The sequence below is a fragment of the Sapajus apella genome, unplaced genomic scaffold (genome assembly GCF_009761245.1).
Source record: "Sapajus apella isolate SASKATOON/1434 unplaced genomic scaffold, GSC_monkey_1.0 scaffold10, whole genome shotgun sequence".
NCBI classification, from domain to species: Eukaryota; Metazoa; Chordata; class Mammalia; order Primates; family Cebidae; genus Sapajus; species Sapajus apella.
Genome location: NW_022436950.1, coordinates 2,820,504 through 2,845,575, shown reverse-complemented (window position 1 = coordinate 2,845,575; position 25,072 = coordinate 2,820,504). Strand labels below are relative to the sequence as shown.

At 50.9% G+C, this 25,072-nt stretch overlaps 1 protein-coding gene across 4 annotated transcripts in view; it reads left to right on the top strand.

Moving 5' to 3' along the window:
* The window catches only part of MLPH (melanophilin), a 58,401-nt gene that overhangs the window by 21,111 nt on the left and 12,218 nt on the right, over nucleotides 1-25,072 (top strand). For 2 of the 4 annotated variants that reach the window (XM_032277821.1, XM_032277820.1), the window contains exons 3-8: nucleotides 1,857-2,078; nucleotides 2,256-2,368; nucleotides 7,345-7,448; nucleotides 8,816-8,935; nucleotides 13,343-13,547; nucleotides 15,450-15,589. In XM_032277821.1, coding sequence (XP_032133712.1) covers nucleotides 1,857-2,078; nucleotides 2,256-2,368; nucleotides 7,345-7,448; nucleotides 8,816-8,935; nucleotides 13,343-13,547; nucleotides 15,450-15,589 — 904 coding nt within the window. Of the gene's footprint in view, nucleotides 1-1,856; nucleotides 2,079-2,255; nucleotides 2,369-7,302; nucleotides 7,449-8,815; nucleotides 8,936-13,342; nucleotides 13,548-15,449; nucleotides 15,590-21,845; nucleotides 21,930-25,072 lie in introns of all 4 variants that reach the window. The other 2 variants (XM_032277818.1, XM_032277819.1) reach the window with 2 other exon arrangements.

Below are 25,072 nucleotides of genomic sequence, written 5' to 3'. Positions count from 1 at the left end.
CTTGCCGTCTCTGTCTCCACCAGCTCTTCTCCACCCCCACCAGCAGAGCCAGTGGGTCTCTCATCTCAGCCTGGTTTCCTCCTGCATCTCCTCCATCCCTCTCGTCGAGGCTATATGAACTTTCTTATGCCCCATTCAGCACACCAAGCCAACTTGTTTCAAGTCTGTTTCTGATGATAAGTCACATTCAGGGGGGTCTTTTATATGTGAAGCTAACTTTAACTTGGAGCCGAATGCTGGGCTTTTGCCTGTTGAGGAGTGACTTCTAGTCAACCCAGTAAGCAGAGGGCGTGGGTTGCTCCGGCCCCGTTCACCCTTCAGGATCTGAAGTTGCGGGTCTGGCTGATGTGTCCTGGAGTGGCTGGCAGGTGTCATTTGTTCTCCCCAAATGGGGTCTTCTCTGCCTTCCCTTCCTAGTCTCTGGCTATGAAGAAGGGAGGTTATGTTTTACAGAATCTAAAGCAGAGTATTATTATCCTTTCCCGCAGTGTCAGCCCCTGAAATAGATCAAGCTCCAGCTGCTGCCCAGGACTCCTCTGGGCTGTTATTTAAGAGAAACTCCTGCAGCCTGAGATGCAGGGCAATGCACACGTCCTTGCTCTCTTCCGGCTGTGCTGGGCCTCAGGGGTATCGTTCTGCCGGATACAGAAGAAGAGGTGCTCCCTGGGATGGAGGCTGGACAAGCCCTGTCCAGCGAAGGGGCAGCCTCCAGGTTTTCTGGTTGGTGCAGAGCTACCAAAGGTGAAAATGGAGGGAGTGAGGCCCTTCCCATCTGGCTCCAGGGGTCTTGTGCTCCTCTGTTTGGGGCAAAGGCTCTACCTTGTCAATGCAGCTTTATCTAGACTGTGTTCTGTGGATGGCAGTATCCTCCTAGATTCCTACAACTGCTTGACCCTTTTTCTCTTGATTTTTGAAGCTGTGACAAGAGCCTGATTTTGCATCCATCTCAGTGAGTATTTTAGTGACTGGTTGAGAGAGGGAAATCAGTGAAGTTCAGCCCATTCCACTTAAACCAGAGGCGGCCTCCCATCACCTCGTGGATCCCTCCACCCTCTTCACCTCTGTCACACTCTGGGTGTCCTCATCAAAATCGGTGCACTTCAGAGTTCTCACGAGACAATGGCACCTAGTGTCCTTCTTGTTTTTGTCACTAAGAATGGATTAATTTGATGTCATCTGAAACTGAAAATATTACATTTGGCAGACATTCTCTGAAATCTAGAACAAAAGAAACGTTTTCATTATCATCCAAGGGTGCATTTTCCAATAAGTTCAACTTGGCAGGTTCACCAGGAAGCTGTGTGTTATTTAAACCCGGATGGTCTAGGAGAACCGTGGTTTTACTGGGCCTTCCCGATGCTGGATGAATGCTGCTCTGGAAACTCACTGAGCCATTTCATCTGCGCTCTAGGGGAGCAAACCTGGGCATTAGCTCAACTCTTGCCCCCCTGCTGGAAGAGACCCAAAACTGCTTGATCAGGAACTGCCATCTGGCTTTGCCCTCAGGACTCCGTGACCACCGTGGGGAGGGTACAGTAACCTGTTGACCAAAATTGGTACAATTGTAAACAGCCACAGATAGGCTTAAATGCAATGTCATTTCTATGAAATCTCGTGTTTCCAATCCATTCCAGCCTATGAAAATTACCCGTTTGAGCTCAGCCCTCAACACAAAGATGCCTGTGTACTTTTGCCCAACTTTGGGTCACTGTTTTCTGCATAGGAAACAGTTGCTGTTTGTGTGTATGTGTGCATGTGTTTGTATGCATGTGTGTGTGTGTGTACATGCACACATTTAAAGCCTGTTGCAAAAACAAGATGTCTGATATATTTCTTGTTTCTGATATCTTTCCAAGGGGGCTGAAGGGCAAGATTAAGAAGGAAAGCTCCAAGAGGGAGCTGCTTTCCGACACTGCCCATCTGAACGAGACCCACTGTGCCCACTGCCTGCAGCCCTATCGGCTGCTTGTGAACAGCAAAAGGCAGTGTCTGGAATGTGGCCTCTTCACCTGCAAAAGCTGTGGCTGCATAGACCCAGAGGAGCAGGCCTGGCTCTGTGACCCCTGCCATCTGGCCAGGTAAGCCCAAGCCTTGAGGTCAAATGACCTTGATAGTTTCTGGATCTGGCATGTGCCTTCAGTGGGGCTAGCTGACGAAGGCTGGACGCACACATGCGCACACTTGTGTGTGCGTGATTTATGCAGGCCTGTGTGCAGCACACAGGCAGTGCCACGGGCCTGTGCTTGTCTCTGCAGAGTTGTGAAGATCGGCTCACTGGAGTGGTACTATGAGCATGTGAAAGCCCGCTTCAAGAGGTTCGGAAGTGCCAAAGTGATCCGGTCCCTCCGTGGGCGGCTGCAGAGTGGAGGTAAGGAGTGGACAGTGGGAAGGGCTTTTGTTCCCAGGCATGTTAGGAATATTAAAGCATGTTCCTTTGGAGTGTGCGTGTGTGTGTGCGTGTGTGCACGCACGCATGTGCATGCGCTTGTCTGTCAATTCCTCCTTCTGGTATCTTATGTGAAGTTGGCTGCTTTTTTTTTTAATTTAATTTTTGTAGAGACAGGCATCTCACCATGTTGCCCAGGCTGGCCTTGAACTCCTGGGCTTCAGCAATCTATCAACCTCGGCCTCCCCAAGTGCTGGGACTATAGGCATGAGCCACTATGCCCTGTGAAGTTGGCATCTTTTTATGTGAGGTGCAAACCTCTGCATCCCACTGGACTTGTCAGAGCACCTCAGAGGTCCTGGGTGCTGTTGAAGTTGCCAATATTTGAAATTGTATTGTTTTCAAATCTTCAAAGTAAGTTGAAAACTCAAAGCCAAGTTTCTGAAAGCAGCTGCTGATTGAATCGCCAGAGTGCTTGTTAATGCTACATGTTTTCCAAGCCTTTCTTCCCTGGGACATCTGGTTTGGGGCCAAGACTCTGTCTTTTCAACAAACATTTCACATGAATCTGGTGATTATCAAGATTTAGAGAAATCTGTTGTAATTCAATTGTTTTTGTCTTCTGACTCCAAGTATTTATCTCATGATGAATTTGCAATCCAGGCAGTAGGCTTAAACTAAACAATGTGTTTGCCTATCATATCCCCCTGTAAGGCACTTGAAAGAGATCTTTTCGGGGGGCGGGGGAGGGAGGATGCCTGAGTCTTCTGCGTTTGAGTTTGAAGGGAGCTAACTCAGCCGTGTTTTTGAGAAAGGTCATTGTCCCTGTTACCTGAGTCCCAGGCTTCTGCCACTAAGCCTGGACAAGCATTTGAGTGGGACATTCCCCATCAAGCTGGGTGTCTGGGGTCACAGTGTCCTGGATGACTCCATCTGCAAGACCAAGGTGAGTTTCTCCAGGGCCAGGAGGCAACTGCCTGGCTCCAGCAGCTGGGCACATCCAGGGCAGAGGCTGTGTTTCTGGACTGGGGTATCCTCACCATGCCCCAGCCCAGGTGTCTCCCCCAGGCCTTCTTTCTGGAGAGACACCTTATTTGTGCCTGTCCCTTAAAGCCAAGTTTGATTGGAGAAGCAGAAGTTGTCATAGACACCCTTGGAGCATTCAAGCTCTCACTGGCCCAGCAGCAAGCATTTCACGGCATCTTAGCACAGCTTTTAATTTAGGACAGAGGCCACCGAGTGGCACCCCTGGAGAGCACACCGCACAGCACAGGGCAGCTGCACGTCTTGGTTGGCCGGAGTGGGGGTGGGGGTGGGGACGAGTCTGATAAATCACCCAAACCAGGGCATTTTCAAGAGTAAAAGGAGTCTCCACTGATTACATGCTGTAACAACAGATGTGACTAGGAATGGCCGATGACATGGGGAGAGGCCATCACCCTGTTCTACACGGCGGTCATGAAGCCCAGCAGCAAATCCCACCTCCCCACATGCACATGGCCAGCCCAGGGCCCACTGAAGGGTCTTCCAGCAGCCAAAGGGGCTTGGTCCAGCCTCCAGTCACCCCCACCAGGCTTAGGGAGGGAAATGACGCGTAACAGCGGGAAAAGCCATGCTCTCAAGCACCTGAGAATCTCAACCCCAGAGGCAGCTTTTAGGGACTGGGGTGGGCTCAGGAAGCTGTGTCATTTTGAAGGTGCGGGGTTTCCGATGCTCAGCCCAGAGCTGCTGGAGTTCACGCCATCCGCCCCAGCCTGCGGACTTCAAAATCATCACCACCAAGGGCCAGGAGGTGGCGCTGTGGGGCAACAGAAGGCAGCTGTCCCTTGAACTTGGATTCCCAGCAGCTCCCCGAGTCCCACAGGGGCTGCGTTCCCCGATGCTGAGCACCTAGAACTACAACATCAAAACAGGGCGCAAGCAAGGAACACAAAAACTGGGAAAGCTGGGCCTTTTTAAAAAAAAAGTAGGGCATAAAAGGTTAAGGTTAAGGTTTTGAAACCTGGTCCAGCCAGGGCCTAATGCAGACCTTGTCCAGCTGGTAGGTGGGCCTCTGGGGGTCTTCACTGAGTGAACCTGCAGAGTGCTGGGTGTTCCACCGAGGCTTCCACAGGAGACCCGGCCGGCTCTGCAGGAAGCAGCTTAGTGGAAAGGAAGGAAAACTCTGCGCTGGCCACTGAGCATACAGCCCCCCAACACCCAAACCTTCCCTCCCCGTGCCTTTCCCTCGGTGGTAGCTTTGCCTGGCAGTGAGAGCTCACCTGACATCAACACTAAGTTCTTTATGCTCGTGTGGCTCTATTTTTGTGTTCTCCTCCCTATCAAGAGTTGTCAGAAAATCTCTGTTCTGTGTCAGGAATGCGGAATTTTTTTTTTTTTTTTTTAGCATGACTTGATTAATTAGATAGGATAGTGTTACCCAAACCCTTGGTTCAAGTGCAGAGTGATGACAGGGGCCAACACTAAAAGGATCTCCGAGCCTGGGATGCTTCCTCTTCATGTTCATCGTGGAGGCCGGGACATCACCCTGATAGGCGGGGCCCCAGGCCCCAGAAAGCCCATTTCTGCATCCCTGGGTGCAGGGGGAGGTCACACCTCAGGGTCTCTGCCTGGTGGTTTGGGATGCGTCTCTTCACAGCATTCACTGTCCAGAGAGAACAAAACTAAAACCAGGTCTGCTCTCTGGCCCCATCACCTGGGCATATTCGGAGCCAAAAGCTTTCACCTTCTCAAAGTTTGCAGAAAAATCAATTCATAAAAGGCAGATTCATTGGACAAAAGACATAGCAATGTGTTCACCATGTATACATGGGAGCCTTCAGAATGAAGACCCACAGGTGCAGGGAAACTGTCCACTTTTATGCTTAAGTTCAAGAAAGGATGGACAGCGTGTGAAAGAGGATCATACAGCAAGGCCGGGTCTACTGCTGACAGGCTGAGGGAGCCCAGGAAGGCCTGTCTGTCTAGAGTCTTCTTTGCCTTTCTTCCTCCAGGAGTGGGAGGGATGCCACTGGCTGGTGACCGTGTCTCAGGGGCCCTGATGAAGCTGGACCAGCTGTCAGAGTCAAGGGCTTCGGACTGGAAGCCCCAGAAAGGAACACATTCGTTCTTCCTTTTCCCACTCCCACTCGCTGGGGGCTGAGCCCTCAGAGAGCAGCAGGCCAGGCAGAGGTGTGACGTGCAGGGCCAGCTCCTGCGTCACGGAGCAGAGAGTGAAGGTGGCTCTGAGGCCACCCCGGGCCCTGCACCCACAGTCCTGTAGCCCTTTGCAGCTGACAGTGCTCGCTCCGAAGCACCAAGGCCTGCTTGTTCACACCTGTGATCCCAGAGGCACAGAGAGCCAGGGGTAGGCCCCAGGGCAAGGGTATCCAGGGGCAGCAAGGCCTGGCTGGGCCCAGAGGATCCAAGCTCCACAGTGCCAGCTGTGCCCTCGGCAGTCCCTGGAATACAAAGGTGGATGGTCCACGGGGCCTCCCAGCACTAAACCCTGGGGTCCCTTTACTGAGTCACTTGGCACAGTCACACACAGGCCAGGCCAAGGTGAGTGGAAGAAAGGAGAAAAAGACTGTGAGCTGTGCTTGGGAGGCCAGGCCCAGGAGCTCAGTGTGAGGAAGGAGCCCTGTGGGGCAGAGAAAGGAGAGGGGGCATGAGTGCTGAGCCTCACCTCCCTCCCTCAGTGCTGAGGCCAGACCTGCTGACCAGCAAATGCTATGAGCCTGCCGGTAAAGCCATGTGTTTGGGAGAACATGACTTTGTTCCAGGTCTCCTTCACACTCCACAGCTCCAGGGTCTTTCCACTGCCCAATAAGTACAATCCTGCAGACATGGTCAAATCCGTTGGCAACAATCATTGGTAACATTGGCAACTGATTGGGAACATTGATGCAGAGTACTGGTTTTTATACTGTAATTCAGACCAGCTCTAAGTGGTGTTTGGATAGGCCTATGAAAGGCCAGCAGAGAGCCTTGTCTGGATGTTTCTCAGTGAGTGGGTGGATTGTGGGAGAGGGAGAGATGGATGGATGGATGGATGGATGATGAATGGATGGATGAATGGATAGGTGGATGGATGGGCATCTAAGGTGGTAGGTGAGTGGTTGTATGGATGGGTGGGCGGGTAGATAGGCTAGTGGGTGGTGGGTGGATGGAGTGATAGATAGTGGATGGATGGATAGATGGCTAAGTGGATGGATGGATTGGTGGGTGGATGGGTGGGCAGCTGGGTGGATGGGTAGATGAATGAAAGAGAGTGGGATGGGTGGTAGGTGGAAGGATAGATGAATATATGGATAGGTAAATGGATGTGCAGATGGGTAGGTGAATGAGTGGGTACATGGATAGATGGACCACTGATTGACTGAGTGGATGGATGGATAAATGGATTGATGGGTGGGCGGGTTCATGGATGAAGGAGGGAGGGATGGATGAGTGGGTGAGTGGATGAGCCACTGATTGATTGGGTAGATGGATGTATAGATGGATTGATGATGAGTGGGTGGATGGAGGGATGGATGGAGGGATGGATGGATGAATACATGGGTGGATGGGCCACTGATTAAGTGAGTGGATAAATGAATAGCTGGCTGGAGGATAGGTAAGTGGGTGGGTGAGTGGATGGATGGATGGATGCCTGCAAGCATGCATGCATGGATGAATGGGCTGCCTATTGAGTGGGTGGATGAGTGGATAAATGGGTGGGCGGGTAGGTGAATAGATGGATAGATGGATTGATGGATGGATGGATGGATGGATGGATGGGTGGATGGATGGATTGGCAGATGGGTAGATGGAGGGATACATTTCTGGGTGGATAGGTGAGTGAATGGGTGAAGGAGGGAAGGAGGGAGGGGTTGGTAGGTAGATGGATAGATTAGAGGATGGGTGTGTGTATGGACTGACAAATGGCTTGCTTCTAGAATGGCTGTCCTTGGGTGGAGTCATGCAGGTATCTATTGCAGCTGGGCCTGAGCCAATTTCTGAAGAGAGAAGTGGAGACAGCGAGCAGACGGATGAGGATGGAGAACAGGACTCAGAAGCCCAGGTCCAGCCCTTTGGCAGCAAAGTAAGTCATCTCCAGTAACCCCCTCCTCAGCCACCTCGATTCCTCCACACAGCTGGAACCTCAGGTTCTGATTTCCTGAAAACCTCGATGCTCTCTCCACAACTCCACTAGCTCCTACTGTGTGAGCATCAAGAATTTGCTGCCCTTCCCAGGCCTCAGTAATCTCTGAGATCATTGGGCACCAAGCAGGAGCAGTGCTTCCACCATCAGAAGCCTCAGAAGCCAACTGTGGATGGGCACAGCCTGCTGAGTTTGTGGAAAGAGTCCAGGGGAACACAGGTACAGTGAGTGCAGGGAGCTGCTGTAGAGCAGGCAGGGGTCCTGGAAGGCTCTCGGAGTCCTGGAAGGCTCTCGGGGTCCCGGAAGGCTCTCGGTGTCCCGGAAGGCTCTCAGGGTCCCAGAAGGCTCTCGGGGTCCCGGAAGGCTCTCCTCTCAGGGTTCTGGAAGGCTCTCGGGGTCCTGAGAGCAGCCGCCTTTGCAGCTTTCAGGAAAGTGGACCCTCAGACTCTCCTCTGAGATGTTTTCTCCTTCTGGGTTTTTTTTCTTTTTTTTTTTTTTTTTTTTTTTTTGGCCAACTATGAGCCTTGTGTTTGTTCCTGTGTTCGCATATTGTCTAACTTATAGGAGAGAAAAGCACTGTAACCCCTGGGTTTTGGGGTGGGATACAGAAAGGGGCAGCAGTTGGAGAAAGGGGCTGGGTGGGTGAGCAGGGGTTCAGACGTAGACGCTAGGAGAGAGACAGGCCAGTGAGATTCAACGTGAACCAGGTCTTCGCAGTTGCCATGAGGGGAACATCATCGTCTTCTGCTTCAGAACATTTCATCCATGCTATGTTTGAAGTTCACAGAATGCTCTCCAGTGCCTGGAATATTCCCTACATGATAGATCAGTTTAAAGGATCAAAATGATTATAATGAGGGAGGGGTTTAGAACTAAATGTAGGCTCTTGCATCTAAAGAATGAGGAACTCTCAGGAGCTTGCCCACCTCTGCCCTACTTAGCCATCGCACCCCCCTTACCCAAAGCCCCAGGGATCCTCCCCTCTCCCAGCCCTGGAACAGCCTACCTGCCCCCAAGGTGGGGCCCCCGGGCAGGGGCAGGGGTTCAGCTCGGTGTTCTTTCCGCTCAGCCAAGGTTCTGGAGATGCAGATCCTGCGTCCTGGCGGGGATGGGCACCATGAGCACCAACCAGCTTCCCCTCCGGGCTCAGTCGGATTTGTTCCTAGTGGAGGAGGTGGATGGGCTGGAAGAGAAGCCTGCCTCGCCACCCTGGAGGCTGAGCGTAGGGTTGGGGAGGTGCAGGGTGCTTGGTCCTCTCCCTCAAGCTAGCCCTGACTTGAGTCTTGCCCTGTCTTGTGCCTGCTAAGAAAAAGCGCCTCCTCTCCATCCACGAGTTCGACTTCGAGGGAGACTCAGATGATTCCAGTCAGCCTCAAGGTCACTCCCTGCACCTGCCCTCAGTCCCAGCGACCATGGACAGCCTGCAGGTCAGCGGGTCCTCGTGTCTTTCCCCTTCCCCTCCCAGGAACCTGGGCGGCAGGTGCTCAGGCTTTGGGTGAGGGACAGCACTCTGGAAGCAGTGTCTGATGGCCACACAGTCCCACCTGGCTCCCAAGGCATGACAGGGAGGGGGACAGTTGTGGGGAAACAGGATCCAGAGACCTCACACTCCCCCAGGATTAGCTTGTCTGGAAATACTGAGCAGGCAGCTTGGAGAAGCAGGGGCCGATGCAGGGCCCTGAGGCTGGGCAGATGAGCTGGGGGACCAGGGAATGGGATCGGTGCTTGGCACAGAAATAAGGCAGAACCCTCAAGACTCAGGAGGGCAGGACAGAGAACGGCATCTGAGGTGGAGTCAGACAGGGCCTGACATTGTGCCTGCATCTCGACTTAGTGGGAGGGGAACATACATTTTATTGCCCAAACTAGGACCATCCTATGATACAGGCTACTATTAATAATCACACCTGGACACAGAGCAATGGCAGGGGCCATCCAGGCGAACACGACATGTGGCTGCCTTAGTTATTAGCCGTGTGGCTTTTGTCTCAGGAACCTCTTCAAGGTGCTGATTAATGATAGCTACTGGTTGATCATTATTTGTTAGTATGTTACGATTGAAATTACTCAGGTAATAGATTAGATAATTAGGAGTAGTGTTAGAAGGGATGGGATCAACAAAGAGAGAAAGTAGGCCAGGACGGTGGCTCACGCCTGTAATCCCAGCACTTGGGAGGCCAAGGTGGGCAGATCAGAAGGTCAGGAGATCGAGACCATCCTGGTCAACATGGTGAAACCCCGTCTCTGCTAAAAATACAAAAAACATTAGCTGGGCATGGTGGCGCGTGCCTGTAATCCCAGCTACTCAGGAGGTTGAGGCAGGAGAATTGCCTGAGCCCAGGAGGCGGAGGTTGCGGTGAGCCGAGATCGCGCCATTGCACTCCAGCCTGGGTAACAAGAGCGAAACTCCGTCTCAAAAAAAAATAAAAAATAAAAAATAATTAGCTGGGTGTGGTGGCAGGCACCTATAGTCTCAGCTGCTCAGGAGGCTGAGGGCAGGAGAATCGCGTGAACCCAGGAGGCAGAGGTTGCAGTGAGCCAAGATTGCATCACTGTACTCGTACTCCAGCCTGGCAACAGAGCAAGACTCTGTCCAGAGAGAGAGAGAGAGAGAGAGAGAGAGAGAGAGAGAGAAAGAGGAGAGTTTAATTAGGCCTTTCTGAGTAAACACAGTAATGGGTAATGGAGGCTGAAATTTGGGTTTGTGTAATGGCCTTTGGTATAGACTTCTCTAGCCAAATTAGGCCTAGTAGAAGTAAAGCCAGATTCTGGCTTGTGAATAGGCTTGAGTGGGGGGTTGTACGGTGAACTGTGGCTGAATAAAACCCTAGGGTGTTGGAAAAGTTGAATGTCTGTAACGGCTATTTTAGTTTAAGGTTATTAGCCGTGAGATGAAGCTCCATTGCCAGCAGGAAGCCTCAGGTGGCTAACCTGGGGCTGTGGGCTTCAGGTGGAGCGGGCTGGGTGCTTGGGAGGATGAAGCAGGGTGCTGTTGGTGATGAGGAATCCGGCGAAGATGCTGCCGGCTGTTAGCGCTTAATGAGTTAATTAGGAAAGGGTTATTTTTGTTAATAGTAACCGGAGTCTGAAGCAAGTTTGTCCTATTACAGCAAAGAAAATAATACGGGTACTGTAGACAGCTGTTAAGGAGGTGGCAATCAGAGTAACAGTTGGGGCATGATGTGTTTGCAGTTTCCACGCCGAGGTCTTTAGAGTGAACGCCTGTGAGGAAAGGCATACCTGTAAGTGCAAGGCTGGCGACATTAAGGGAGGAGGACATGAGGGACAAAGTCTTGAACAGTCCTCCTATTTTTAGGATGTCTTGTTCATCACTGAGGTTATGGATGATGGACCCTGAATATATAAATCATATAGCTTTGAAAACACGTGGGTTCAGATGCAAAGGGATGCGAGGTGTGGTTGATTAATGCCAATTGTGACTGTTATAAGGCCTAGCTGGTTTGATACCATTTTGTGTCAGAGCACAGATTGCTGTAAATAAGATGATCATAGCCCCCAGACATAGTGTAAAGGTTTGGATTGATAGGTTATTGTCTATTAAAGCGTAGAAGTGGATGAGCAGGAAAGTTCTTGTCCCAGCTATAGTGCTGGAGTGGAGCAGGGCTGAGACCCAGGCTGGGCATTCCACGGCCATGGAGGTCAAGGGTGAAGGCCGAACTGAGCTGACTTTCCTGCTGCTGCTGAGAGAAAGCTAATTAATGGAAGGGAGTTGGGGATAGTGTCCAGAATAAATGTTTGTTGACATTTTCACGTGTTGGAGAACAGGAGGAAGCTAAGATGAAGCCAGTACCGCCCATGCGGATGTACAGAACTGCCTGGGGGGTGGTGGGTTTAGCATCTGCTCGCCTGCACCGTCAGCCAGTTAGTAAGAAGACATGATTCTTACACCTTCTCATCTGATAAACAGCTGAAAGAATTGATTGGCGGTAGCCAGAATTCATACTGTGATGAGGAAAATAAGTATTTGAAAAAGTGATTAATGTTAGGGTCTGAGTTTATATATCGAGAAGTCTACCATAGGTGACGTAATGAACAGTGCTACTGGGACAGACATTGTGGAGAAGTGCCTAGTTTGAAGCTTGGTGAGAGTCTGAGATTCTAGACCGTCATTCAATGTCAGCTGGAGGTAATGACTTCCTGGTCTGTGTATATGAACATTGTTGTGGGGATGAGACTAATGAATGAAGGCACATGCCACAGATGTTTTTATATCATTTACGTATGAACCTTTTTTGCAGGGGCTGGCTAAGGTAACAGCAATCGGTAAGATTAGGGGATGAGGGCTGTTATGGCAGGGGAAGAATACTTTCATTTGTTACTTTTATTTGGAGTTGCACCAAACAACGCATGACTCTAACCCTTTGAAAGTTGGGAAGGCCGTGTTGTTAGGCATGGGGGCGTGAGTCTGCAGCTCTTGCACGCTTTCTCGGTAGGTAAGAAGTGCAGGCATCTATTGTTAGATCCACAATCTAATGTTTTGATCAAACTATAGCTACAGCATGCAGGCCCCATAATAATTTTACGGTTTAAGGGTAACAGGAAGAGAGGCACAAGATGTATCAGTATTAATGCATTTTCTCACGTAAAGAAAGGTTTAATACTGTTAATGTCATACGTAAGTGTCCCTCATTGTGTCATGACTAGCATATTTAGGGAGTAGAGGGCTGTCATTAGCAGACTAAGTCCTAAAAGCATAATGGTGATATTAGATCAGGAGAATGAGCCATAGTCAAAGGGTTCTCCTACTAGGTTAATGGTGGAGGTAAGGCAAGGTTAGTGAGATTTCTTAGAAGTCATCAAGAGCAGTGTTTGAAGGCCTCTGATAAGTAATACGGTTCAGCTGTGGACTCACTTATAGTTTGAATTTGCTAGGCAGAATAGCAAAGATGAAGTGAGTCCATGAGCCATACTCATTAATTTTCAGTACTAATCGTCATAGGTGCTGTCCGTGGAAGGCATGGGACTCACAGGCAGGCAGTAAAGGTAACTATGGGCACTGAGCCAGGCCCAGGACTGAACTCCTGAACTCCACTCCCGGCATCCCCTGGGCTCAGGCAGTGCTGAGCCAGAGCTGGGGTGGGGCTGGGTCCACCCAGGCTGGTCTGAAGACCCTTCCAGGAGGAGGGGGAAGCAGGGTGGATCCTGGAAGCCAGCAGCCAAGTGATGTCCAGGCCACAGGTCCTGCTCTAACTGGAGGCTGGCCTAAGTGTGCGTTTCCTGTGGCCCCCAGCCCCACTCACAGTCACACTGGAGGGGCGCTGTGGCATATTGCTTCTTGAAGCCCTCAGGACCCCATTTCCTTGGAGACAGTGACATAATACAGAGACCCCTCTGCTGGAGGGTTGTCCGGATTACAGCCAAGGAGCTGCCAGGAAGCCCCCACCAGCCCTTCTGATCTTCAAAGATTAAGGTGTACCTAGTTAGTAACAATGTAACCTTCTCCCAAAAATATTAACTTCCCTGCCCACGTCCTCAGGCTTCGGTTTCTGGGTATGTCTGAGCCCCCTGAGGCTGTGTCAGAAGAGTTTTGGTCCCCTTGTGTCATGCCTGGTCCAGGGTGTCGCTGGGAGCCCCAACACTGCATGGATGCATGCAACAGGCAGTCAGTAGGGAATACATAGGCAGTACCTGCTTTAGGCACAGCCTTGGAAATCTAAGAGGACTGAGTAGCAGGGACCAGCGTGGATGGGGGTCTAGTGCTAGGTCAGTCAAGTGACTGGAAAGCCTCAGGGCTTGGATTGAAAGACCCACATTCCAGGCAGCAGCCCCTCCTAGTAAACCCCACAGAGGAGGCTGACGGCCCGTGTGCTTAGTCCCTCACAGATGAGTCCTGCTCAGAGAAGGCAGTCCCCCAGAAGGCTGAGGGCCTGGAGGAGGCTGACGCTGGGGCCTCTGGGTGCCATTCCCGTCCAGAAGAGCAGCCGGCATGCATCTCGCCTTCTGGACACAGCGTCCTCGCTGAGCTCTCCCTGCCTGGAGGCTCCCACGGGCTGGCCCTGGGGACTGCTGCTGCACTAGGTAGGTGCCCTTGGCCAGGGTCTTCCTGATGGGCTCGGCATGCGGGAGGGGGTCACTGAGAAACAACCCCACCACCCTGACCTATGCCAACACATGGCTGATGTGAAAGCCCCCTTCCTTTGGCACGATTGTCCGGGACGTGCGGTCCCAACAAACGCTGTGGGCCCCTGCCCTCCCTGGGATGTGTGCTTCCCTGTAACTCTCAGAACTTCCAGCACAGGAGGTGGCCAGCTCACAGCTCCCTACTGCTGGCCTGGGCTGGGGACACACAGGCCTCCTGAAATGACTAGAACCACCGCTCAACCGACCCACCATCCTGGTCTGGGCAAGACGGGCATCTGGGCACTGCCACATCAGCCCAGAGTCGGCTCAAGGCTGTTGATCAGGAGATCTTTAAGCACTGAGAACCTAAATCTGCTTGGCTTACCTTTGTTGTCAGTTTTGCTTTGAAATGAAATCCCCAAATCTCTCTTTTCCGGTACCTGAGTAGTGTGTACTGTGGGTCTAGGAGTTCACACGCCCCATCAGAACAGGAGCAAGTAGGATCACAGCAGCAGCCACAGCGAGTGGCTGCATGTGGGAACACCATCTACTCTCCAGCTTCCCTCTTCATTGTATTGAAGGGACCCTAATCTCATGGCCCTCATGCTGACAGGGACCTTGGAGGTTTGGGGAGGAAAGCAGGGCTCTACTTTCCCCAAAAACAATGAATAAATGGTTTGGCCAGACCATAGGATCCAGACCTGGACAGCAGTTTTATTTCCTCTGTGATCTCATGTCCCCTGAGCGCATGGACAGGAGGCAGTCTGGGGAGATGCCACGAGAGCCTGCATCGTGCTGGGAGAGGTGCCTTGGAGGCAGGCAGTTCTGAGTTTGGAGCCGGGCTCTGCCAGTTTGCTTCACTGGTTCTCACATACATTCTTTTGACATATCAACTCTCAAATGCCGAGTATCTTACAGCGAATGTGGTAAGAAAGTCTTCGTGAATGTGGTAAGAAAGGGGTGTGCTTGAGTCTCATTGGCAGCACTGTCTTCTTTTTTATTTTATTTTATTTTTTAGACAGAGTCTTGCTCTGTTGCCAGGCTGGAGTGCAGTAGCACAATCTCGGCTCACTGCAACCCCCGCCTCCCGGGTTCAAGTAATTCTCCTGCCTCAGCCTCCTGGGTAGCTGGGATTACAGGTGCATGCCACCATGCCCAGCTAATTTTTGTATTTTTAGTAGAGACAGGGTTTCACCATGTTGGCCAGGATGGTCTCGATCTCTTGACCTCGTGATCCACCCGCCTTGGCCTCCCAAAGTGCTGGGATTACAGGCGTGAGCCACCACACCCAGCCACTGTCGCTCTCTTAATAGTGCAACATCCAATCTGCAAAGTCTGAGGTTCAATGAGATATGCCACGCTGACAGAACGAATTGCTTAACCTCTGGGCACCTCCATTTCCTCATTGTGCAAAAGGGGTTAATAACACCTAACTCACCCCATTGTCATAGGGATTAAATGAGATGGCTGAATCTGTTGACTACATAGCAAATTATCACAAATGTAAAATGTGGCTTAAAACAATACATTTATGATCTCATCCTCATGGAATCAGGCATTATTTGCAATTTGAAATTGGGAATCATGTTACTTTGCTTTGCAAGCATGCAAAATATGTCCACTCTTAATTCCCACCTACAATGTCAGGCGAAGGCCTCTTTTTTCCTGCAGATCTCTGTGTGTGGTCGTGGAATCTGCTCCATTCTTACTGTGACTTCGGAACCTCAGCCCTGTGACATCAGAGGGACATCATTTTGTCTTTATTTTCTTTGAGCTCTCATTTTTCTTCACTGGACTAAACACGTCCATCGGCTTTCAGCTTTTCACTCCAAGTAATTCAAACCCACTCTTGCTCCAAAGGGCCAAATGTCATCAGGAAGGAGCAGCTGCCCCCGCAGTACTTGGCCGACGTGGATACCTCCGACGAGGAAAGCATCTGGGCTCCCATGGCGACCTCCCGTCATTCCAAGCGGAGAGGCCGGGCGTCCTCTGACAGTCAGGTAATGGTGGCTGGAAAGGCTTCCATCTTGTCTTTTCTTTGGGTGGAGTCTTTTCACCTCCACACCAAGTCACTTTAGAGAAATTAAAGCTTTCAATACCTTTAGGGTATGAAATTCCACAAGCCTATATCAAGATAGGTCATCACAGTATATTTTATGGAACTGAATTCACATAACAGAAAATTAACCATCTCGGTATGGTTAATAATAATTAACCATATAATTTAAAATAGAGTTTCCATGTGATCCAGCAATTCCACTTCTTGGTTTATGCCCCCAAAACTGGAAAACAGGGACGGAAAAAGACATTTGTGTCCCCGTGTTCATGGCAGCATTTTTTGTAATAACCAAAAGGTGGAAGCAACCCAAGCATCCGTCAGCAGATGAACAGGTAAACAAAACACAGCACATACACAACATGGAATATTATTCACCCCTGAAAAGGAAGGAGATGCTGACACATGCTACACCATGGATGAACCTTGAGAACATTATACTAAGTGAAATAAACCAGTCACTTTGGACAGAGACTGTATGGTTCCACTTATCTGAGGTTCTTAGTCAAATTCATAGAGAAGAAACTATAATAGTGGTCACCAGGGGCTGGGTCAGGGGGTTGGGGAATTGGTGCTGAATGGGCATAGAGTCTCTGTTTTGCAGGATGAAGTAGCTCTGGAGATGGTTGGTGGTGACAGTTATACAACAATGTGAATATACTTAATACCTTGAAAATGATTACAAGGATAGAGTTTTAATATAGTATTTTATAATTTAAAAATTTGAAAGAAGTAACGTATTTTATGGAATTTAGGAGAAAATAAATAATCTTTAGTCTTCAAAATTATTTTTTAGTTTTCTTTTTTGATTTTTGTTTTTTTGAGACGTAGTCTTACTCTGTGGCCCAGGCTGGAATGCAATGGCGCCGTCTCAGCTAACTGCAAACTCCGCCTCCCAGGTTCAAGCAATTCTCCCTCCTCAGCCTCCCAAGTAGCTAGGAATACAGGTGCGCACCACCACACCCAGCTAATTTTTGTATTTTTGGTAGAGACAGAGTTTTGCCATATTGGCCAGGCTGGCCTCAAACTCCTAACCTCAGGTGATTCACCCATCTTGGCCTCCCTAAGTGCTGAGATTACAGGTGTGAGCCACCATACCCAGCCAAAAAATTAACTTTTAAGGTATACAATTCAGTGACAGTACATTTATAGTGTTGTGTAACCACCACCTCTAATTCAGCCCCCAAAGAATCGCACACCCATTAACCAATTACTCCCAATCTCCCTTGCCCTAGCCTCTGACAACCAGCAGTCGTCCTTCTGTCTCCATAGATTTGTCTATTCTGGACATTTCATGTAAATGGACTCACAGAGGACATCTGGCCTGTTGTCACTGGCTCCTTTCACTAAGCAGAATGCTCTCCAGGTCCAACCATGCTGTAGCATATATAAGTGCCTCATGCCTTTTCATGAAAATACATATTTTATACTCAATCAAGTATTATATATTTTACAAGAGGAGGAAATAATCTGTCAGGTATGTGAAACCCTTAGGTTTTATTTTTAAAAATAAAAAAGCAAGACGTAGCTCACTCTTAGATTTAGCAGGCTTGCTCTGTTGCCCAGGCTGGAGTGCAGTGGTGCCATCTCAGCTCACTGCAACCTCTGCCTCCTGGGTTCAAGCAAGTCTCTTGCCTCAGCCTCCTGATTAGCTGGCATTACAGGCACCTACCACCATGCCCTGCTAACTTTTGTATTTTTAGTAGAAAGGGGGTTTTACCATGTTGGCCAGGCTGGTCTCGAACTCTTGACTTCAAGTGATCTACCCACCTCAGCCTCCCAAAGTATTGGGATTGCAGGCGTGAGCTACCGCACCCAGCCCTTTAGCAGGCATTATATAGGCATTAAGAAACTGCTCATAATACTTAACACCTGTTAAATTAGTAGAATCACTCACACTGCAGACATTGACTTATTAAAAAGTTCATCACAAGATTTATTTAAGTACCCTGAATTCCCCTCACTGCATCTAAATGATTCTGTTGAGTCAGCTGATTTCTATTTGAGCAAGTTCACATTACTGGGAGAAAGGCAATATTGTTTCATCTGAGAACATCATGACCACTAAATTGTTTAAGGCAAAGAAAGACACAGGCTATTCATGTCTCTGATAGAGCCTTGACTCCGGCATTGTAATCATGTGATGGGGGGCTGTTCTGTAACTAATGACCCTAGAGGCACGAAACCCAGAAGAGGGGGAGTGGCGCCGCTCTGAATGGAGACAGGAACCGCAGCATCACCAGGGCTGGTCTCAGGCACATCTTCTGGAGCCTGGATGAGTGCAGGTCTAGCTCCGTGGGCACGGTGGTACCTGGCACAGAGTCCCTCCTCCCTCCTCCTGGGAGATCTGGGAAAGGGAATGCTTCTGTGGAGCTTCCCTTCGGGGCCCATGGGCTCTGGGCTGTCAGGAGGGAGGCTAAGTGAATGCTGAGGCTTGTCAGGAAAGGCCTGGAAGTGGCAAGGAGGCAGAGGGTGCACGGCTGGGGTTCTCAAGGGGCAGGAGAGCTGGGCGGGGCACGAGGAGGCTGTTGTACAGGGTCTAGGGTTTCTCCAGCGCCCTGGTCCTTCGGTGCACAGGACTACCCGAGATGAAGCATCGGCCAGCTCTACAGCCACTAGGGCTGCAGACCCCCATCCCAAGGCAGCCACTAGGCCAGCACTGGCTCAGGAGTGGGCAACGGGGAAAAGGACCCAGTGGCCCCAGGCTTTTCTGAGCCCCCATCCAGCAGGAAGTCTGTCCTGTGGCTGTTCTCACAGGGCCAGACCTTCACACTCATGGTTGGCAAGGGGCTCTTCCAACCTCCTGTCACTTCGCTTCTGCACCCAGAGAAATGATCTGCTGAAAATGAGCACCAAAATTTCACAAAGAGCCTTTCTAGCATGGCCCTATGGGAAATCACAGGGGTTTGGGTCCTACAATTGGGCTAGTGTCCACGGGACAGAAGCGTGCAGTTTCTGAACTTGGCATCTCTCTGGAGTCAGTGCCCTCGGCTGGCTTTTTACTGTACTGTCATTTAGAAGCTTCCTCAGCCCTGGTCTGAAAGTTTCTCCTGCAGCAACTTCCTTGAGGGCCCACTCAGTCTCTGAAAGAAGCACCCTTGCCCCATCAGAGCTGGGCATGAAGGCCCTGAGAAGGCCTGCGTGAAGACTGCTTATGGTTGCTTCACCTCCTGAGGCCCACAGTTCCTGAGGCATACGACTCCTTTTATGTAACAGCGAGCAAGGCCCTGATGCAAGGAAGTGTCCTTTGATTCAAATCAGGGAGTGGCTGGCTTGGCCCCTGCCGTGTCTGTATCCTGGGAGGACTTGGAAACTGCAGGTGTGCTGAGCTCCGGCGGGACTCAGGGGAGCCCCAGTGCCGCAGCGGTCACGACTCCACACTTGCATTCGCAGGTCTACTTCTGTGAAATGGAACACGCACACGTCGCGCAGAGCAACTTCATGACTCACAGACAGGCAGCAGGGCCCCCGGGCTCAGGGAAGCTGCGGGAAGGGTAGAGTCTCGGAGGCAAGTGCCCCACATCATGCGGCAGCTGGGGGATCCCAGAAAGCCGACTCAGGGTGGCCAGGACAGAGACCTGGGAAACTGGGATCAGTGGGCCAAAGGAATCCAGTTCCAGAGCCTGGGCTCTGCACAGTCCACACAGTTCTTCCTGATATCAGGAGGTGGCTTTCTTGGCACATTCTACAGTTATTCTAAGAAAAGGGGAAGAGGCGACTCAGCCAAGTTCATACAGGGACCTGTGGCTGCAGGGGACAGTGGAGGACCAGGGTGGCCAGAATAGAGACCTCTCTGGTGAGGACAGGATGGCGACCTCCCCAGTATGCCCACGATAGAGACCTCTCCGGTGTGCCCAGGATAAAGACCCCCAGTGTGGCCAGAGTAGAGACTTCCTCTATGTGGCCAGGTAGAGACCTCCCGGGGTGGCCAGGTAGACAGATCCATGGCTGGCTGAGCATCTTCCAGCTTCCTAGTCTGAAGACAGTGGGATGAAGATGAGAATCAAGTTGTCTATTTTCAGTAAACCTTTAATTTAGCAACTTATTAGCCTTTAGTAAAATACACATAGTGGTATCCAACCCTGCTGAAACCAATTATCCTTTATACCTGCTTGGAATGATTCTCAAGTTCATGTTTGTATATCCTGCCTCTGGAATTGTTTCTATGTGTTCCTATTAACTTGTATTTACTTTGTCAAACCTAAATAATGAGATTCAGAAAATATGAGTCAGTATTAATATGTCAAGTTTATCAGAACGAAGGCTTGACATGGCCACCCGGAAACACAGGCTCCAAACAAGAGGGGTCCAAAGTGGACTAGTGAAGGTCTCACCTACGTAGAAATTTTAGCAGGATCACAGCCTTGCGGAGGAACAGAGACCTGGGGGGCCCTTATCTCTAATGCTGTTTGGTCTTAATTATTTAAAGGAGGATAAAAAAGGTAGAAGTTAGCCTCTTAAACCCCTCTTGGGATCTGGGAGCAAGGGTTATCTCCAGGGATGTTTCCATTTCAAAAACACAGTTCCCAGGTCAAGTTTTGAGACTGGACAGAGGCTTTTTCGCCATTATAAAGATTTACACGTATTTGGAAAAAGCAGAGAAAGGAGCTCTGAAAGAAAGGGGGCAGTGGGGAGAAGTCACTTCTCTATTTTCAACAGGTGCAATGAGTGCCCAATTTCACCAGCAGGTTTGCATTCACCCCCACACCACTTGGGCACTCAGGAGTGGCAGAGGAGCTGCTGCATCTGCCCTGTAGGCTTGTCTGAAAGGGGCCCAGCACTCCTGGAGCCAGGGTGCCATCATACTCATTGTGTCTGTGCTGCCACCTCCTCAGCAAAGGAGCCTGGACACTGCCAGAGCCTTGTCAGAAAGCAGCGTGCTGAGCTCACTTCCCACTCTTCCCTGCTGGCCTCTCCCTGGCTCCCAGCTGCCCCCACCCACCTTTAGCTCCTGCCCACCTCCCCCAACCCTGGCCTCCTCCACCCTGCTTCCACTTTCTCCTCGTGGGCATTTCCCCATCTCTTTCACTCTGAATGTGACATTTCCCAGCGATGGTGTTGGGTGCTGGCTGGGGGGCCGTTGTCCTCTCCTGAGTCCCCATGTGTGCCAAGCCTACCGCTTCTGGGAGGCAGAGGCTGTCTGCCGAGTGCTCTCTCCCCAGAGTATTGATCTCTGCTTCTGCAGATGCACAACGGGACCAGAGGCCCCCCAGGTCACTGTTCCTCTGCAAGGTTGTGATCCTGCTAAAATTTCTACGTAGGTGAAACCACTAGTCCACTTTGGACCCCATTTATTTGGGGTCCGTGTTTCCGGGTGGCCACCATCAAGCCTTTGTTCTGATAAACTTGGTGTATTAATACTTACTCATATTTTCTGAATCTCATGACTATTACCAGTGGCTCCTCAAGGCATGGGCCAAGGTCTAATCAAAACCCTAGTGTTGACATTTCTCAGCCAAGCATGCTCTTCGGGCAGATTTGCCCACTCAAAGCCCTTGGTGCTGTGAAGATTAAAGTAATTACAGACCAAACAGCGCAAAACATCTTAACATCCCACAAGCACCACTTCCCTCTTTTAAAGCTAGGTGAGCCGTCAACGAGATAATGGCAGGAAAGATGCATCGCTGGGCAAGGAAGAAAACTAGAAAATTGATTTCTCATGTCTCCGTCTGGGAGCTAATAGACTTTGGGTGACTCAAGAGTCTGGTGACTCAAGGGATGAGCAAGTCATACTTCTGGTCCATTTAGGTTGTCGCCTGAAGGGCCTTGCCTCCCAGCCCACGAGCAACCCAAGGCTCTTGCTAGCTGATGGCTGTAAGTTTGATCACTGCGGCGTAATTAACTGATGTCTTCCTGTGCTGCTCAGTATCGGTGGTGACAGTGGCTGTCCACAGTGATGACACCATCACAACCGTCCAGATTCAGCTCCTTGTCCTGCTGAACTCAGCTCCTCTCCTGCTGCTTTCACCCTCCCCACTCTCCCTTCTCTTGGTTTCGCTCCAAGATTTTGCTTGGTGTTCCAGAACTCTTGGTGTCAGAAATAGGTTTCACGGTTAACCTTCCCAGGCCACATCATGGCTGGTGGCCTTAGCTCTCCTTCCACTTCTTGGGAATTTGGTGCTTCTGAGGTGGTGGGTGCCAGAGTCTTGCTGGTGGGAGCCAGGGGTCTTCTGCCCACTGTTTCTCTCCCTCTGCTGCAGATCTTTGAGCTGAATAAGCGTATTTCAGCTGTGGAACGCCTGCTGACCCACCTGGAGAACACAGTTGTGCCTCCCTTGGCCAAGGTAACACCAGGGGCTGGGCAAGGAGAAAGAGCCCCCACAGCTCTTTAGTTAAAGGAGGCTGAGGTGTGACATGGGCTTTTGGGAGAATAGTTTCTTGAGATTTTGCTGTTTGTAAGCTTGAGTTCTGTGTGCAGTGCTCAGAGGGCCAGATGATTCCTATCACATATCCTGAGTGAAGTTATCTGTCCCATCCAGGCCTGCCATCACCCCTCATACCCAGAGCTTGAATGAGAGACAGCTTGGAGGGTGCACAGGTGTAACAGCCTGCCCAGGGGACATAACTGGAGATGGGAGGAAGCTTGCTTGGCCCAGCAGCTCTGAGGTCCAGCAACCAAAGCAGGAGGGAGTCTCCCTCTGCACCATGTTTGTGAATGTATGATCAGCACATCTTAGTCTGCTATGTGCAGCTGTAACAAAATACCACAGGCTGGGTAATTTATAATGAGCAGAAATGTATTTGGCTCATGGCTCTGGAGACTGGGAAGTCCAAGATCAAGGGGTGGCATCTGGTGAGGGCCTTCTTGCTGTGTCACCACATGGCACATGGTGATAGAGCACAGGAGAGACAGAAAGCAAGGCAGGACCGAACTCTCTTTTATAACCACCCTGGAATGAATAACAAATTCATTCCTTCAATAATGATATTAATCCATTGATGAAGGCACAGCCCTCATGACCTAATCACCTCTTGAAGGCCCCACCTCGCAACACTATTGCACTGAGGATTGAATCCCCAACACATGAACTTTAGGGGACACATTGATACCACAACAGCACACCAAGGCAACCTGATGGGGAGTAAATAAAACAAACCATGGCCCGCTGCAAGAGTGCACGTGCATGTGTGTGTATGTGCTTTTGTGTCTGAGAGACAGGCAGATAGACAGCTGGGAGTGCAGAGGGACGGGGGGACCCAGTCCTCCATTCCAGCTGAGTTACACATCTAGCACCTGGGCACTGAGATAAGGAGATTCAGAAAATGCGATTAAGTATTGAGTTTATTGGAGCACAAAGTTTGAAGGTAGCCTTCCGGGCCACACAGACTCCAAAGGAATGGGGTTAGTGCTCAAAAGCAGAGAATTTGAAGTTTCACTTGTATAGGCCGAAACAGAAGTTTCTCAGTGCTACAGCATTTTCCATACAATGCCCGTAATTATATTGTAGCGGTTCACAGGTTACAGTTTACTAATTTTGAGGAAGATGGCTTGAACACTCCACAAGTAGGGGTAATGATCTTGAGGGGGTCTCATCTCTGGTGTCTCTCAGTCTTTCCTAATCGTCTACAGGAAAAAGCAGAAACGGAAGGTGCATGCTGCTGATTCAGGCCACATAGCTGCCCTCAAGGCTCCCGGTGATTTAAAGTTCCAGCAGCTTTAAGCGTGAATGACTTAATTCCACAGGACGCTCCTTGCCGCTGCTCATTTTTCTTGGGGCCAAGACTGCAGAGAAGCAGATCTGGGTGGAGCTCAGGCTGGGGGAATGAGACCAAGTGGGGAGCAGAGCACACAGGTCCCAAGTTAGACCACAGAGGGTACCCCTGCGCAGACCCTGACCCTGGCCAAAGTGGAGGGAGACTGAGGCCCAGCCCACATGCCATGTGTCCAGCAGGGACCGCAGCTGCCTCTATAGGGGGATGGAGTACTGTGCTGTATGCTTTAACGGGTCGCTAGGGCCAGGCTGACCATGTGCCATAATTTCGTTTAATCCTGCAATACCTCTGCAAAGTAGACATGTCTGTCACTAGTTTATAGATAAGGAAACTGAAGCCTGGGCTCCCATGAGTGAGACTCAGCCCATCACTGGCTGGCTGAAAGCACAGCGAGGTTGGGAAGAGCGTTCCTCCCCTTGGGATGCCTCTGGAAGGACCCTCGCCTGCACTGGAGTCAGAGTGACCCCAACACAAGCTCCAGAGCCCCATCAGACCCCATGGCCCATATCCATCCATCCAGACCCCAGGCCGCCCCCAGGACCCTGCTGAACACCGAGTGCCCCAGGTCCCACTCTGGCCCCGGCTCTGCCTCTCAGGTGGACACTGGAGATCCGTCACTCACCTCCTTTACCCACTTCCTGCCCAACTCCTTCCCATCCCTGCTGGTCCCTCAGCAGCACCTGGGACCCACTGCCCTGCAGCCTGCCTGGCCCTGGCAGCAGCCCACCCAGAAACAGGTTACCCTTGCAGAGGGAAAGGTGGCCACCCTCGCTCTGGCTCTTGCTGGTGCCTCCTGGCTTTGGCCTTTTGCTCATACAAATCTCAGCCCAGGGACAAGTAAGTCAGAAGTCACAGACTCCACATGGGACCTGTGCTGCCCACACACTCCCCATGAGGGGACGCTGCTTGCAGGCATGGCCCTCTGGGCTGTTGAGGAGCTGGGCCTGAGAGGCAGCGGGCCCTCCACCTTGCCAACGCTCGATCTAGGGCAGCCAGTGTCCTAGTTGGGGCTCGTAAGGCTTGCACCTGGAAATCCCTGGCAAACAAGGGCAAGTTAGTCACCCTGGCTGTGTCCTGTCGTGCTGGTTCAAGTCCCTGTCACACATACATGTTGTCATGTGTTTTCCATATGTACATGTGTATATGTGTGCATGTGGTGTGTGTGTTCATTTATTTACAGGCTTACAAAGCAAAGACAATCCCTGCCTCTCCCAGGCATCCCCCAGCTCCCACCCCCTCACCCCGTCACTCTGCTGCGTCCTGCCTGACGGGCACTGGGCTTCCATTCCTCGTGGGGATTCTGCAGTTTCTCAGCCCCATGCACTCTGGGACAAAGTTCAGCTCATATCAGGCCCAGTAGCATTTACAGGCTGAACGTCACTGCCGATCTTTCCACTGAGGGCCTCTGTGACTCGGGGCTTTGTCAGGAAAGTGGAGCCTCGTGGAGAAGCATCCCGGCTAAAACATGCAGCTTCTTCATCAACACAATCTAATCATCCCCTTGGTGTTTGTCTGTGAGGCCCCAGGCAGCAAGACCTGTCGATCTGTCTCAATAGGTTTCATCCAAATAGAAAATTAAATGATCGTGTGCAATATCCTCAGCTTGGCGGGTGAGGGAGGGATCGATGCCGCCCAGGGGCGCCGTGGCCTGTGAGTAACTTCCTGGTGGAGGCACCTTCCCTCCCTCCCTCCCTCCCAGCCCCCAGTGTCAGTT